General features: G+C 38.5%; 1 protein-coding gene across 1 annotated transcript in view; it reads left to right on the top strand.

Annotated features, from left to right (window-relative positions):
• The window catches only part of LOC116043430 (A disintegrin and metalloproteinase with thrombospondin motifs 7), a 78,671-nt gene that overhangs the window by 28,751 nt on the left and 32,117 nt on the right, over window positions 1-17,803 (top strand). Inside the window, exons 9-11 of the mRNA XM_031290083.1 lie at window positions 7,300-7,444; window positions 15,847-15,939; window positions 16,806-16,951. Coding sequence (XP_031145943.1) covers window positions 7,300-7,444; window positions 15,847-15,939; window positions 16,806-16,951 — 384 coding nt within the window. The remainder of the gene's footprint in view (window positions 1-7,299; window positions 7,445-15,846; window positions 15,940-16,805; window positions 16,952-17,803) is intronic.

Here is a 17,803-nt window from a genome sequence, read left to right as displayed (position 1 = left end):
CTCACAAATCAAAACTGCCCTGCTGAACTATATTGCTCCTTCATAGTTAACAGATTGTCAGTAAGAAGTTGTAGTGAAATTGAGCTTCGTTAAACATGTTATAAAAGCTATTTTGTCCATGCAGTGTTTCGAACAACTGGCCATGGAGTTTAAGTGCTACATTTGGTGATCATCCAGACTTCATAGAGCAGCCGCTTCATATGTTTTAACTCTTATTTTGTCATGTAATAGTAGCATGGTAACACAGAGCTAATTGTTAAGGTTATTCCTAATTTTGGTAATTGGAAGGTTTGTTCACTTTACAGGAGCTGGCAGTCTAAATGCCACGTGTGTGTGTGTGTGTGTGTGTGTGTGTGTGTCTGTGTGTGTGTGTGTGTGTGTGTGTGTGTGTGTGTGTGTGTGTGTGTGAGAGAGAGATATACAGTCAGCTGCTACTGTCAAAGACTTGCACTGTGAGTCTGGCTTCAACAGGACATGTGTTGAATGTCTGAGATATTTCACCATAGTTGCCCCAGTTTCTCAACTCCAAGCATCTGGAATTCATCTAGTGGGTGTTCAGCTACTTGACAGCATTGTAGCTTCTTGACTCCACTGAGGGAAAAAGGGCTGCAGGGCAATATTTACACTTGTGGGAGGTTGCTACACAAAGGCCGCCACTGCTTTTGTGTGTTTGTGTGTGTACGTCTGGCCGATGGTAATTAAAAAGGAGACAACAGAGAGTTGTCTAAGCACTCAGATGCACAATTTCCCACACATTTAAGTTAAACGTTTGTATCAAAAAGAATTGGCCTGACTATATTATACATCCTGATGACTTTGGTGAGTCCCTTAACTTCTCTTCTAGCCCCCATGGAGGTTTACATTTGTGGTTTTAAGTAGAATATGTTGACAACTATTGGATGGATTGCCATTACATTTGGTGCAGTTACTCATGTTCTCCACAGGTGATCCCCGGACTTTACATCTAGCGCCATCATCATGTCAAAATTGTATTTATTCCAACTTACTTTGGTTTATGACTGTCACGACCTGGCTCAAAGGTATGACAAAATGTGGTGAACACACATGTTTGTTAAATTAAATTCATTTAATTTAAATAAAAAAAGTTAATCGTGCTATCACTTTATCAGTAATGTGTGTGTAGTGTATGGAAGTGTGAAGGTGTAGCAATGTAAGAAAGCAAAAAGTAACTCAACCAAAGTCCAAACAAACCAAGAGGGAGGGAGAGAAAGAGAGATTATTATTTATAGACAGGTGAGCAATCAACTCACCCAGCGGTCAAATTAGTCCTTATTAGCTAATCCCCAGATCCCAGCAACCAAAGGGACTTGAAATAGGCCATGAGGCCTAGGAGCCGTCACAATGACCAAATGCCTGAAAAGCTCTTACCTCTTAGCTGTACTTTGTCTTTCAGAGCTAATTAGCAAGTGTTATCATGCTAATATGCTAAACTAAGATAGTGAACATGGTCAATATTATGCATGCTAAACATCAGCATGCTTAGTATTTTCTTTTTCAGCCTAGTAGAGCACATCCTCAGTCAGAGTCCCTAGCCTGGCTGTAGATTTTTAGTCATGTTTATGAATAATAAAAGGACTAGCCCAATTACTGACCGAGGGAAGATGGACATTGAAAGAAAAAGCGAATAAGCCTTCTTCCCAGCCACCCACCTCCCAGCTGGCGTGACACCCGAAACCACTAAATCTGCATTGATCCTTTTCTTCACCCGAGGCTTGACGGCTGATATTTGTCTTCCCATCTCATTCCTCTAAATGCCAGCGTTTTTCCCCATTTTGTCTGTTTTATCTCTTTCACTGACTGCAGGACAAGGCTTCTATTGTAAATGCCTCCGTTGTCCCGCAGGCCTTCACTGCTCTACGCTGATCAGAGGTTTGGTCCGTAGGTGTTATTTTATGTGGAATGTGGACGGTCACATTGATTTCAGTGGTTTAGATATTATCACATAGATTAGCTACTCATAAACAGAGACACCCTTTAATGTCCAGAAGAGAATTCCTGAAAGGTCACAGAGGCCAAGTTGCAAAAAAACCTAACAACTGCATAGAAGAACGACAGAAATAAGATATCTCACACATAAGCACACAGCATATTTAATCACAGCTCATATATTGATTGTTACTTATTTTTAACTAATTGTCATAAACATTTCCAGGAAAGTTGGCTTTGACAAAGGCTGCAGTAGAACCTAATTTGCCCTGTGTGTTGCATTTCAGTCCGGAGGCACTCATGGAGAACATTTTAATTGCTGCAGTTTTATAGTCAGTGTGAGGTCATCTCAAATTAATGATTTTGTTATTAAGCACTCAACAATCTGCCTCCATATGTTTAAATCTGATGTGCTTATCTTTTTAATAATTTGGTTAAACTCATGAGTGCAAAACATTTTCTAAAGACGTGACAGGCAAAAATGTTATTATCTTTATTAAGAAATGTGAAAATGTAATGACATTCATACTCCTTGGACAAAATTTGAGCAAATTCTGTTATTGGCGAGACTTTGTTCACCATTTTATATAATGTATTATTTATGCAATTATTGCTCTTTAAAGCTGCTCTTACCATATTTTCATATTAACAATTGAATAAATTAAATTATCCCCAGACTTTTACTTCAGTTCCACTCTGTTCTACAGAGCATTTTAGCATCTTTCAGCTCATTGTTTTGGTTTAACGGCCCACTACCTCTTTTGGTTCACTCTCGCTACTCACATCAGTGTTGTTTTCAGATGCAGCATCCAGTTATATAAATAAAAAAGCTCTAAAAACCAACTGTACACTACCTGCTCAGCACCAAACAACAAAAAGACACAGTTAGAGACTATCTGGTGAACATAATGGAGCATTTAGCAGTTAAAGAGACATATATTTCCACCTGGAGTTAATGATCAAACAGGGCTTAAAGAGGAATGAATATTGGATTTGCTCTCATCAGGTGTCCAGAAACACAACTCCAAATCAATGCTAATGTTGCTAAGCATCTGCCTGATGTGTAAATAGGCCATATCAACGATAAAAGATGATAATATGTTAAGTCTACAGCTTATTGTGCTGCCTCCAAATGGCAAAAAATAAATAAATAAATAAATTACTTCAGGTTTAAGTAGTTCTTTAATGTTTTGATATCTTCCATGTGGTTTAGTTAAAATGGACAGAATCACAGTCTTCACAATATGGTGTTTTTGTGTTAAATGCCACAGATAAAAAACATCTGAGAAGGTACAGTTTACATACATCCAATATAACACTTTTTTCGCCACTGCATATGCCCATAATGAGGTAAAACATCCTGTGCAAGTTAATTACGTCTTGTTAGCAGCTGCACAGCCCACTGATTTGATTGTAGCTTCTCACAGAAGACGGTCAGTCATTACTTTGTAAAGTAATGCAGCAAGGTTATTCAAGATTACACCATCACTTAGCCAGACTTTAGATGTATAGGGGCTCTCTTGATGTTCGTGTTTTTTTTTCATAAAGGTCTAAGGATTAGGAATATCTGTACACTCAAGTTCGTCCCTGGTATGCTTCTCTTGCACTAATTATTTCTCACAGGTGTGCAGGGCAGAAGGCCATAAGTTAATGTTGGCTCTTCCAGAACATGTCAGCTTTATTCCGACTCATTTCTTCCATCATGTATTACCCTTTTCATTGTGACATTGCAGATCAGCACAGAACGCTTGAATTGAATTGACTAAAGCAAATAAACTACAACTTGGGCATCTTCCCTTGGCAGATTTGGCAATGCCGCTTTATATCAGTTTGGCCATATAAGGTCATGAACGTAATTGAAATTCATATCACAAAGCTCACATTTATGTAATTTCCACAGGATCATTACACTCCCATGAGAGCTCTCATTATGGAGATTTGAGTACCAGCTAATTTTGTAGTGACAGCCTCAAAGAATCAAATGACTCATCTGTATATATAAGAACTTGTTCTTTGTTCAAGATTTCACATTGTGAAGCATTATATAACAAAATAATATACACATAATTGGTGCTTCAAAAGTCTATTTTTGTTTTTATTGAATCTTTATGTTTTGTCATTCCCAGACTAGTAGATTGTAAGTACACTATGTTGTAAAGACCTGATTATCGTCCGTCTTTGCATCTTTACCTGTATAAAGTGTCCACACAGCCGTTTATGAGGAAAATATTAGATAACAACTTACTTTTGTTATTTTTTTTCAGTTTTGTAAAACATGCACTCTGCAAGTTATAGATAATTATTAGTTATTTTCATTGAGATGTCCTGTATCCATGAAGTAATATATTTCAACGAAATACTAATTATTGTGACAGACAGAATTTAGTGCAATTGGCTATGGTGATGGGAAGCTATAATGAGACACTTCATTAAGAATTAAGCGATGACCTTTGCTGTATTTCATTCAAAAGTGATAATGTTAACACTATTTTTTTTTCTTCCAAAGCTGATGTCATAACCAGTTTCAGACAGTGTCAGTCCAGCCATCCGTGTTGTTTTCACTGTTAGTAAAACTATTTTCAGTTCAGCTGTGCTGCAGCACTAATGGCTGCATCGCTCTACTGTAGAGCCCAAGACATAAATCATCTGGAGATTAGTCTGTACTCTGTACTCTCTGTACAATGTTTACATGCTATTTAAATATTTGTCTTCTTAATTATGTGATCCTACGTTAAATGCATATGCAATCAGGAGAAAGGCTCACCTTGCGCACACAAACGGCGACTCCAGACTACGTGTTTTCTATAGCATGCTAAGAGTGACTGTCTCTAGTAATAAGACAGTAACAGGAAATCTACATGAAAGAGTTAGATCATCCATTTCAGCGCAGTTGTACACTTTATATTTCCACTCCACTTGCTGTGTGAGAATCGGTGTTACTTAAGATGATAATAGTTAATACTTAACAGTCTAGGGATCACAACCATGAAAGAAAATGTGAAAACACATTTATCCAGAGCTGACAGACCTATCAATCTAACGCTGTGATATCGGTAATAGATTTTCCTGGAAGAGTTCATTATAATTTAACATGTTCAGAATAAAGTATTCACAAAAAGCTGATTTACACTTAGGTACTTACAACATGAAACATACTGCCTCTGTGAGTATAAGGCATGAATAGAATAGTATTAAAACACAGGTATCTACTGGCCGCTGTATAATTAATAAAAAAATAGAAGTGCTGTACAATTATATATATAAATTATGACTTCCCAAAGTTTGAAATGTTGAACTATAATTAGTGTTCCCATCAAGCCAGTGTAATTTATGTCAGAGCACCGTGCCAAAATACATGATTCCTGTCATGTTTGAGTTCAAATTAATGACCTCTAGTTATAGGCCCACCACTTCAACCAGTTGAATTTGTGTGGATATCTGTATGAGCTTCTTGTCAGTTATGAGATGTTTGATTGTTTAGTTAATGATTTTTTGTAACATGAAATAACTTTGGTTCATAATTTTTTTTATGTTTTTCTTAAATGTGCCTTAGGGTTTTCTTGTAAACAAAGTTTTGCTGCAAAAAATGCAAAAACAATGCATTGTATGGATACCTAAAATCTAACAAACATTTTGAATGCATTTCCTTCTACAGAAAACATGTGAAACCTGCATTGGTTACACTTAGAGTATGTTCACTAGCAGTCTCCTTTTTCTTTCCAATTGCTGGCACACTGGCATTTACCGCCAACTGTACATAAGTGGAATAATGTGAAACCATTGGCAGCAGCGAGAATTGCATCGTCCATGCACTCATGCGTGTGCATACCTGTATGCATCCTCGTGCAAACAAAACAGGGACACGCTTGTAAAAACACTGCTCCACAGCGCTGCTAGTGGTCAAAAACTCTATTGGGAACCTTAAAGCTCATCGCCTTTCCTGTATTTTTGTCTTAAAGGTGCAATATGTAATACTGACAGCTAGTGTTTAAAATAGTTATTGCAGTACAAATTCAAAATACTGGAGAGAGTCGTCTCCCCCGCCCCCTCCTCCCCAGACTCGAAGTTCACGGTGTTTGCCAGGCTGAGACCACAGGATCCACAACAATGTTGCTAGACGCTAGTCTCACATAGCCAGACATTACTTCACAGCACAGCGGAGTAGCTAACGTTAGATGTTGGCTATATTGACAGTCATAAAAGCCTGTGCTCACATGGAGCTCTGTAACCAACTGACAGACCAGTCGGGATCACTTTACTGGCTGTGTCTCAATTTGTTTTTGCGAGTAACCAACTCAGGTACGCTTTATAATTCAATGTGAGTACACAAATGTTAAAATGACATAAAATGGCCGTCCCTTGTTGCCATGATAAATTAGCCTGAAGCTAATGCTTACCTGTTCAGGAGGAAATTAGCCAACTTGCCGTCCTTTTGGGCTCTAAGCTGTCCCCATCTTTCAAATACATCTCCAATATTTACCCAGGGTTTTTTTACGTCTCTGGTCACGCAACTGTCTTTTTTTTTAGGTCGGGTAGAATCTATCTCCGTTGATCCTGTTCGTTTGTTTGCTGCTTTCATGGCTGTACTAACATTACAGCTGTAGCGTGCTGGGTTTATGTTTTTACAGGTATATCTGGCAACACGGCCTGGCTGTCAAACTGGGCAGAACTTGAACAACAAACGGAACGGAAATTTCAAAAGGACAAAATACTGGCATTAGCATTGTTGTCAGAAAAGATAGAATTTCAATTTAGCATGTTTCCTTAAAATCTGATGATGCATTGGGGTCATTTTTTGATTTATTACAGTAAATATATTACATATTGGACCTTTTTAAGATCTCAGTTGCTTTTTCATAATTTTGAATTAGTAAATATGCAGTACTAGAGCTAATCTTAAGGATATTTAGTTTAAGGATTACTGCACTAATTTGGTGTTCAAATCGTAGGAAAACATATGCACACCAATTTGTATGATATCCTACGAAGTTAGCTGACTGCCAGCTGATTCGAGCCGGGTACAGGGCACTGTTGGTCCTTCCAAAGGCCAAGGCAGTTGACTTTAGCCGACAAAAAGTGAGCATCATGCAGCGACGACAGTTCAGTTTAGGCGCCGAAATGACTAGTGGTTTGGCTTAAAACACTCCTGGGTAAAAGTCTTGTGTTTTCCCCGGGACGCAATCTCCGCTCCCCCGAATGAAAGCCCTGTGTTTTATGAAAGTCATGCATGGTTGAAAGCCAATTGCAGAAAGAGTAGAAACATATTTTTGATACAAATGTTGTACAATTGTACTGTGTGTGTATATAACAGAGAGACCTTTATAAACTGTGCTCCTCCTGCTACTCCCACAGTCGCGGCTGGGGCTGGTGCCTTGACAATGCCCCGGTGAAGGATAAGCTGTCCCTGACGTCGGTGCTTCCTGGGGTTCTGTACAGCGCTGCCCATCAGTGTCGGATGCAGTATGGATCTGGGTCCCTCCTCTGTGATGACATGGATGTAAGACCCTCTATAGCAACAAATACATCAAAATAAATCCATACAAAGCCATGTACAGTTGTGTGGAAAGCATGCTGGTCTCCTGTATTCTCCTTCTCATTTTCTTCTTTTCTCTTGTGTACTGCACACTTTTGTCCTTGCATGCTATTTTCTATTATTTTCAGACTTTACCTGTCTTTTCCTACTACGTATTGCAACAACGTCTGTTTGCCTTTGATTTGACGTGACCTTCTACTTTTGAAGCTCTCGTAACAACATATTTCTTTTTATGCCCACAACCTCCTCCTTTTTCCCCCCTCATCCCATTATGTCTTTAGCATAGTGTGTGGTGTTCCTTGCCATCTAATAATTGTACCAGATTTTTCACAACACCAATGCTTCCTCTAGACCAGTGGTTCCCAACCTTTTTTCCTTGGCGCCCCCCCTACTTATGTCTAAGAAAAGCTGAGCCCCCCCCCTCCGAAACCGAAGTTGAGGTAACTCTCGAGATAGAGCCTTACTTCCTTTTTTGATACAGAGCAGTTATCAGCACTTTTACATTTCTTCACCATGTTTCATTCATAAAATAGTGATGCTGTGGATGATAGCAGCTAGCAGCTGACCTGATGACAGCAAGGGTCCCAGGTTAAGAGGTCCCGGAGGTTTGGCCTACTAAGTAGCCTGCCTACAATTTTAAGCGAGAACAAAAATATATAGTTTTTATACAGACTTTTGTATATATTATATATTCTAGTGTATTATCATAATTTGTTTAACGTGCAAATCAACATCAAGCCAGATAAATACTTGCGCACCCCCTGTGATCTTTGCCGCCCCCCTGAGGGGTCCCCGGACCCCAGGTTGGGAACCACTGCTCTAGACCTCTGTATAATAATGAATGCACTAAACCTACTTGAAATCCTTTTTAGTTGTATTTGAATTAAGCAATATTACACAAGAGACTTCATCACTGTCGTGCCAATAATGACGCTGAATTATACAACAACGGTTACAAACAAAACAATAGTTATAATCAAATTGGGTTTATATTGTGCGTCATTCAGTCTTATCCTGTTTTGTCAGTTAGCCAACTTAAGCTAAGTGTTAGCTTTTTAAAGATGGTGGATTTCCCAAAATTAATAAATATGGCACATATAAATGCAACACTGCTTTGCTAGCTCAATCTGGTTGTAACTAAGATATCTGCTGATATCTTTTTTTTTTTATCGACAGATAATCTTTACTACAAAGAGCCCCGTGCTTTACTGTCTTTAACTGATGTTGAAGTCTAACATCCTTTTAGTTTAGATTAGATTAGATTAGATTCGACTTTATTGTCATTGCACATGTCACAAGTACAAAGCAACGCAATTTTCAGGGTGCATACAGCCCCAATAACTTCAGCATATACAGTATGACCTTAGACTTGAGTGTATCACCATTTTTATCAGTTCAATTTAGTTCTTCTCTCTTATGGATTAGGATGGCAGGACAGTAAGCTGACAATGTTAAAAGAAAATCAACCTGAAACAATAAAAGTGAGGGGCAGAAAAAAAAATAATTTGAAAACCCCATTCTCCAGTGGAAATTACATCCTTACAACAACCAACATCTTGGTTGAGTGTTAATAGCCTGAAGAAGCAGTCAGAGTTATTGAGAGAGAGTTATTTCCAGCCCAAACCCCATTGTTAATTGCAGTATAGTATAGGTCCCTTCACTAACGTAATGAATCTTTACACATGGCTTTTTCAATCCACAACATGTGTTATATGGAGTATTTAATATGTTCTGGGACTGAGGGCATCTTCTAACCTGCTCTACAGCTTCCACAACCCTCTGCGCTTTACTGGGTGGTCATCTGTCACAATGGTCATTATCAACAGGGAATTATGTCTAAGGTTCGAGCCTCTCCAATAATGATCCCAGTTATTGTACTAAAGGTTTTACATCCAGACTGGTGCCACAGATCCTTTCTTTACCAGTGTCACTAGATAGTAACTCCTTAGTAAGTATACATGTATACGCTGTGCTATTCTGCAATTAGCAACTTATAAGAATGTTAATTCAGATGAATCTTTGGGATTCTGAACCAAAAAAGTTGATAACACAATGGCTTGAGTTGCTCGTGACCTGTACAGGGTCACACCGTTGCTTGTCACCGTTACAGCTGATTATGTCCTGAATGTCAGATCTATCAGTAATGCTCTCATCTCACAGTCTCACCATTGAGATGTAACTTATGAGATGTTTTTATCATCCCTGACTAGACATGGAGGAATGGTACATAGCAATGACTTTTAGAGACAATTGTAACACTGTGTTTTAGGCCATATTTAGATGAGAATCATATTTAAATTACATTGTGTTAAAAGACCCCTTTGGATGCATTTTTACAGGTACCAGAAAGGGAAAATTAATACCATTCAGAAAGTCCAGTTTCAGTAGGACATCAATGAGGTTATAGGCTTATCAGACATTTGACATTTGTTAGAACATGATAATTATAAATGCTCAATCAACAAGACATCAGCCTTTTTTCTTTGGCTATTCTTGGCAAATCAAAATGCATATTATAACATATTGTGTACAGCCCCATAAAGGGAACAGGTGATAGTCAGTATAATTTAAGTATGTTCTTCTGTATTTCTTTTTTTTTTTTTATGATTAACAATTTATTGGTTTTTCAGAAAATTTAAACACGCGCACATATCCTTCAGAAAAAAGAAGCAGTACACATACAACAAAATAGAATGAAAGGAGACAGTTCTTCTGTATTTCTAACTCAATTATAAAAAAAGCACCCTTTGACAGCTAGAATTTAAAAACATTACTGAATGAAGATTACAGATTACATTACTTTAGAAAATGAAATTGAGTCATCATGCAAAAAACCCTACATTTGTTCTGAAATAACGGGTTATGCTAAAAAAAAAAAAGAAGAAAACTAAAGAAAATTAGTACGATAAGATAGACTTTATTAATCCCACACTGGGGAAATTCCTGTGCTACAGCAGCTCAAAAGAAAAAAAATTACACACATCAGATTAACACAAATACACATTAAGTAGACATAGGAGAAAAAAAATACATAAAGTATAAGAAATATAAAAAAATAGAATTAGTTATAATAATAATAATAATAATAATAATAATAATAATAAAACATATTTACACAATAAACACCCTTATATAAACAGACAGTATATAAACAGATATACAGATGAGTAAGGTGCGGATGAATAGAAATGACATATTACAAAGTTGGAGGTAACAAGAGTAATAAATAGATAAATATGCATAGTGCAGAATATTGTCCAGTGAGGGCTCATATTGCAGAAACAGCTAGCAGTGCTACATTATGATGTTGCATTAAAGAGTCTGACTGCTGCTGGAATGAAGGACCTGCAGTAGCGCTTCTTCTTGCACTGAGGGTGCAGCAGTCTGTTGCTGAAGGAGCTGCTCAGGGAACTCCCAGTCTCATGTAGGGGGTGAGAGGTGTTGCCCATGATTGATGCCAGCCTAGCTAACATCCTCCTCTCCACCACCTCCTCTATGGTGTCCAGAGGGCAGACCAAAACAGAGCTAGCCCTCTTCACCAGTCTGTTTAGCCTTTTCCTGTCCCTCTCTGTGCTCACAGCTCCCCAGCAGGCTACTGCATAAAAGATTGCAGACATAACCACAGAGTCATAAAGTCCTGCACACGCCATGATGGTTAAATTAGTACGTATGACGTGTTTTCCGACTGCGTTGGAAGGTGTTTATAGTTGTTCTGAACGGCCACGCTCAAAGGCCGAGTGAAAAGCCAGCCGCCATAGAGAGGGGGGAGACGTGATATTGTTTAAAAATGGGGTTAACAGGATATGTTAAGACAGTTACTCCTGGGAGACATTCATTGTGTTTCACTCAGTTGTTCACATGAAAAGTGACAGAAATTGTTGCGTTCAGAATGAAAAAAGAAAGCTTAAGGAAGAAGTGGGTGTGAATGTCGTATTTGTTGGTTTCAGAGAGCAAGAAGAAATGGTTGGACACAGCCTCCCTAATCTGACGTCAGGGCTGTTGAGGGAGGGTGTTTCAGAGGCTATTAAACCATTTGACATGCAGGTCTGATGGAGCGTACAAGGGCCCCATATGTTTTTTTTAACAACCAACTGGTTTTATTTTCTGTACTGTAACTGTAAGCACCTCGGCATGGCCTAGGAGAACAGCTATCTCTTTTTAGCACAGGAAACTCCCCTCTCTGCATTCATCAATCCTAGAATTATGACATGAGCTGGATTTAAACTCACTGCATCAGCAAAACGCTCATCTTACTGTGTAAGTAGTCGCGGTAGCATGGGTCATGCATTGCATGAGGCATTATACTGACTGGTTTGAGATTTTGGGAAGATTAACAAGCCGATGATTAACCAGGCTTGAAGCAGTCTCAGTATTCAAGCTTACTGCTGAAGAATCTCATACACTTGGTGTGTTTGAAGTATAGAAACGATACACACACATGTTTTGACACAGGATTTGCATAGATAGATTGACTCCTAAGGAGGAGTCGTTCCTGTGTGTTTGAGTAAATGTATTGCGAATTTGATTAAATCCTCTCTGCTTTCAAAGCTTTCTGCCTTAAATGTTTGTAAGACTGCTGTGTAATATGGCTGGAAACATATATCAGTGTATATACAGTATATCTGGCCAGAGCAACAGGAGTGGTGAAAGATTGGACAGATGGAGACCACACACGTGCATTTTTCCACCGGCAATGTAATTCCTCAGAGTAACAACATAGTGTCTCTATAAATATAACTTCTGTGCAATTTTTTACAAGCACCCCCCCAGGATAGAAAAACAACTACGGGATGCATACAGATTTACCACACCATTCAAGCAAATCCAGTCCAGTCACAAATTAATTCCCAGTCACCTAGCTTCTTGAGCTAAAATGTTAAGTAGTGCTTGTTTTTTTATAGCATGGTTACCAATCCTGAAGTTTAAATGGGACATGGTGGAGTTTTCTTGTAAACAAACATAGTTGTGTTATCATTTAGTGTGTATTGCAAATGTGCCATTTATTTATTTATTAGCTAGCAGTCCTCTATCTTCATTAAACCGAATCATAAAGTCACTAGATAGACACCACCTCTGTTTTTACCTTCATATTTCCTGCAGTCAGCAGGAATGTGTGTGTCATCGACCGCATGCTCATGTACATACATACAGTAAATGTGAGTCCTCATGTGCATGCTAGTAGTGCATGAAATACAAAATGGAGACCGCCATTCGTTTTCTTTTCTCTTTGATGGCACCACGGGACATTATTAATCACATTATCACAGACATCATTGATCTGATGAGCAGATTGTTAAATAAATAGGACATCTTTAAGGTGGAAAGAATTTTCAATTGAAACAAATGTCATTTCATTTAGGGTGCAGAGTATTTTACTCTGCCTACCTCACTTCATTCTAATGTCGTTAATTTGTTGTGTAAATGTTGTTGCTTTTACACCTACTTTTATTCAGTTGAAGGTTGTTTTTTTCCCAGTTTAAATCTAAAAAATAATTTGTAGCGGAATACATAGATAACAAGCTTTACTAGCATCCAGCATTAATAGAATCACAGAAAGCACAAACCAGAGTTCAGGAATTGAAAAAGCTTACCATGGGGATGATTATGTCCTGTTAACTGCTTAACGGCTCAGTCGCACAGTGCTGCTCTTCAGCCTCTGCTGCCCCAATTCCGCTGTTTCTGCTGCAGCTTGATTAAAGGTGCTCTAAGCGATGTTGGGTGACATTACTTCTTGTTGACGTTCAAAGTATTTTAAAAAAACGGAGACTAGCTCGCTCCTCCCTCCTCCTCATCCCGTCCCCTCCCTTCTGTGCTTCAGCGCACTATCCCACCCCAACCCCTCAAATCCTTCTTGTCCATTATTGGCTGAACGCTGGAACACGGTTTGTGTATGTTTGCATGGTCCAGGTTGGACCACTTTGTTTTTGTTGGCGTGTGTGGAGCCTGGGCTGTCTACAGAGACCGCGTTTTTTTACAGTGTGTTCAGGGGACCGGCAGCTCGTCGATAGTGAGGAGATGTTTGCTGTATGTGACAAAAAATGTTGTAGCCTAAAAAACGCGTGACATCGCTTAGAGTACCTTTAAATAAACGTGACTGGTTTGATGCTTTCATTGTTTCATCATGAAAGTGGCCTTAAATATTCAACAAAGGAAAAGTAGAAAGGCACATGAATGCAGAAGAAAACACCTTTGCTTTTTTATAGAATTGTTTTATTTGTGCGCTTTCTGAACAAATAAAATGTTTACTTTTGCATTGAATTGTATTCCACTTCAACTTTGTTGCAAAAACTTGTTGACTCGTTGATTTTATAGAGTTTGTAATTTCTTATCTCGAAAATGTTGTCCGCTTTGCTTACTCTTGAGTTTGAAATTGTAGTGCAACCATAGGAATGCAGTTATGTCTGTGGATACTGAACAGAAATGATATAGAACAACATGTGTCTCTCTATTCAGACAGCACGCACCAATTTACTGTCCAATGTCAGAGACTGTTGTTGGTAATTCTGACCTATCGAGTACTGCTATTATGCCATGTTTCACATAGTGCTTGAACATGAGGGTACATTGACAATAGCCTTCTGAATGAGTAGGCATGAGTCATTGGTACATCTGGTTGTTTTCTCAAAGGGGGTTATTGAAGATGCTCGATACTCAGTTGATTTGAAGCTTTCTCGATTTTTTTTCGTTTTTGTTGTTTTTTGTTTGTTTCCGCAACCAGCGGAGAAAGTCAGAAAGTCCTGATAAAACCCCTCTGACATGGGTTGCTCTTCTAGGCATCTGGAAGGCCAGGGAGAATCAGAACCAGGTTGTGAGCTCTACAGATCTGTTTTCTAAGAAGCTTTCAGAATTCCTGTGGAGTGTAATGACCAGTCACTGAGACATTTCCAATTCTTTTTGGAAGTGTATTCTCTACATTGAGAATCAATACTGTATGCCTTGCCCAGCTTTTATCTTTGTTTTCAGTCGCAGACATAAGTTGGAGATTATTAATTGGAAAGGAAGCTAAATATTTCTCACAGATCACTGTTGGTTATTGCATTCTGAACGTTCAAATGCTTAAATCTCAAAAATCATCCTAATCTGCAGTATGATGATTAAAGCCACATGCAAACACATTCATCATAAATGTCGAGCAACAGAAACTCCGGCAATTGCAGTGATCAGCCAAGGAACTCCTTTATAAACATTTCATTTGACCTTTTGTTGTTAGTTTTTACACACACAGATTTTAACCACTTTTGGAAACAGCTTTTTATTGGTCTTTTGATTAATTATTGTTGCAAATACAAGCCAGACTGTTGGCTGAAAAGGTTCCTTTTACATTCTCAATGAGCTGATGTTGCTTTTCACGGTGGCACTGAGAGCTTGACGCACTGCAACCAAAGAAAGCACATGCAAACAGACAAAACACAATCTAATAAGGAAAACATCACCAATTAGACAGCCAACACATCCTCATACCTAAACAACATTATATAGGTCCATTTCCAAAGATTCCTTTGATACATATGACCGTTGTATTTACTGCTGCACGGTAGCGGTTTAGTCGTGTGACCGTAATCATGTGACCGTTCTATTTAACGTAGTGAAATACGGTTATTCACTTTTTAGACAAGAGTTAGATGAGAAGATTGATACCACTCTCATATCTGAGAGTGGTATTGATCTTCTCATGTAACTCTCAGTGAGAAAGCAAATTTCTCGAATGTTGAACTGCTGCTGTAAAGTGTAAATTTGAGTGTGCATTTTACACAGAAAAGTTTTTAAAAATCATTACTGCTGTACTGTAGAACATGATGCACAACACTAAGAGCTACTGGATACCAGGATGAATGCTAAGAATTCAGTGCATACTGTCTAAAGCTTTCATTTCACAAAGAATATCATACAGACAGCGATGGTTTTCTGGGAGATGGGCCTCTTGCTGCATAGCTCCTGTCTCTAATCTTTATCTGATATGCTGTATTTGAAGAGATGACACGTCTTATCACACAGGGCAAGAACAAACAGGCTTAGCGAGTGAGGGTATGCTTCATCCATCAATATTAAAGACATCTTGTTGTACCTGTACCTGAACTCCAGTGGAACTGCTGAATGCAGGCAATTTAGTCAGACAAATTGTGTAAGTAAACCATTGGGCAAAAGCCTGTATTGACAGACAAAAAAATGAGACAAACCTGTATAGTGTAGATCTATAAACTACATTTAATAAATGCCCATTTATATTCAAATGGGAAAAGGGCATTGATTGCTTTCATACTGAATATCTGCTTGTGTACAATAAAATAAATGAATAGTAAACAGCAGCATGTTTAAAATGCAACACGTTGTGGTAGTAAGTCAATAATCGCTCTCTGCTTTCCTAGAATGTGTGCAGCACTCTATGGTGCACTGTGGGAACAACCTGCCACTCAAAGCTGGATGGGGCTGTGGATGGGACCAGTTGTGGGGAGGACAAGGTGAGTTTTTCATTTCATGAGCATGAAAGGAATGAGAAATGGGCATTATGATGAGAATGCTTTATTGTTGACAATAGTTCATGAGTCTTTCCTGTTTGTAGTATTTATTGTTGACTATGTGAATGGGCGTTGTTGGAGGTTTTTACCGGTATCGTTGTGCATCTGGCAGTAAAGAACTTGAACTTGAATTAGATGCTTCATGGCAGCAGTTAGGCAGAATGAAATATGCGACTACTGAAACACCATAAACTAAATTGACATGCATTTAAGCTAAGTAATGTTGCTTTAAAGCTATTCTGGTTTTTCCGTAGGAAATTGTTTATTGGAGGTTCTACAGTAGGTCACCCGTATCCCGACCTTACGTCTCGTGATTCATTTAATCAATGACAGGTTAAAATTAATTAATTAATTAATGTTTCATTTCATACTGTATTAAGTCATTTTTATGATGTTAACAGAGGTGGATTTTGTTTAAAGTGAGATGGCCCACCTCCACTACAGAACACTGCAGGAAACCCAGCTGGTTTTAAAAAGTACTGACTACATTAGTGCGATTAAAATTGCTTTTTGTTCAAAAAAGAAAGACAATAAAATGAACCTTATAAAACCTAAACAATATCTTCTCAGCTCGCATAAAAAGTGCAAAGACAAAATAAACATGTAGTGATATTTAGAGATATGTAATGTGTCAGAATAGAGTACAAACGGTTCTGTCTGTATTTCAGACAGCATAGTGCATGCAAACCTTAAAGTGGATGGGTCTCAGCTATAACGACAATGCTACATTCATTGCATAAGAACAAGAGGCTTACATTATGTGTTCATTTATCTAATGATGTAAACTTTGCTGGTTTTGTTTTTACAAGTGGTGTCTCAGTGGAGAGTGTGTGGCAGCTGGATACCAGCCAGAGAGTGTAAATGGTGGCTGGGCATCGTGGAGCGAGTGGTCAGGCTGTTCGAGGACGTGTGGGGCTGGAGTCCAGAGCGCCCAAAGAGACTGTGATAACCCAGTGTAAGTTTTACTTTTCAGCCAAAAATACTTTAAAATGTTATTTTTTTTTGTTGTTTTACAATTAAATGAATATTGTAATCCTTTGTCTGGGAAAAATAAGGCTTAATTATGAGCTAATAAAACCCCTTTAATATCCGCTAAACATAACATGACATCTCAGTTGTAGAGCCATGGGTAAAAGGCTTTTAACTTTACTTAGAAGGTACATTTTCCATCTGTAATGTGTAATGTAGTCTCTTTGTATGAACATGGAGAGATAAGCCATTTTGCGCAATACATGGACAGGTAATGATTGGCATTTGGATAATGAAAGGAGCATCGGGCAGTAACTTAATTCACACATTTGAAATGTCTTTGTCTGGTGAGAGACAGTAGCTATTATGTAATCTGCAGGGTGCACCTGTTTAAATGTTATCACTCCATAGAATGGGTGTTATTAGTGGGTATCCGTCTCATAGATATGGGTTGAAAGGGGACTGCTACACCTACTAGTAGGTTCAGAAGGCAGCATCATCCATTTACATGGTAATTGTCACTCATCAGGACCCACAGCAGAACTTTTTAACTCTCTGGGAGTCCCTTTGTGAATTTGAACAAAACTAATGTTACTTGGTTAGTTTTAGGGAATGATTCTGGTTTGGGTTAAAACACTTTAAGACCCTTTCTGGCAGAAAGCCCTGAATGCTAACTCCTCCCATGTGCTCCCTACCATTGTCGCTCTTCATACTACGTCTCTTCATACTACTACAGCGCTGCGGTCAAGCTTTTGCTCTGACTCTCTAATATTGACGCAGATACAGTAGGTGAAAAAGCTTACCAATAGATGTTAATGGCCTACTGAGCCAACTCGGA

Source organism: Sander lucioperca, chromosome 3 (genome assembly GCF_008315115.2).
Source record: "Sander lucioperca isolate FBNREF2018 chromosome 3, SLUC_FBN_1.2, whole genome shotgun sequence".
NCBI lineage: Eukaryota > Metazoa > Chordata > Actinopteri > Perciformes > Percidae > Sander > Sander lucioperca.
This window is presented reverse-complemented; position numbering and strand designations above follow the sequence as displayed.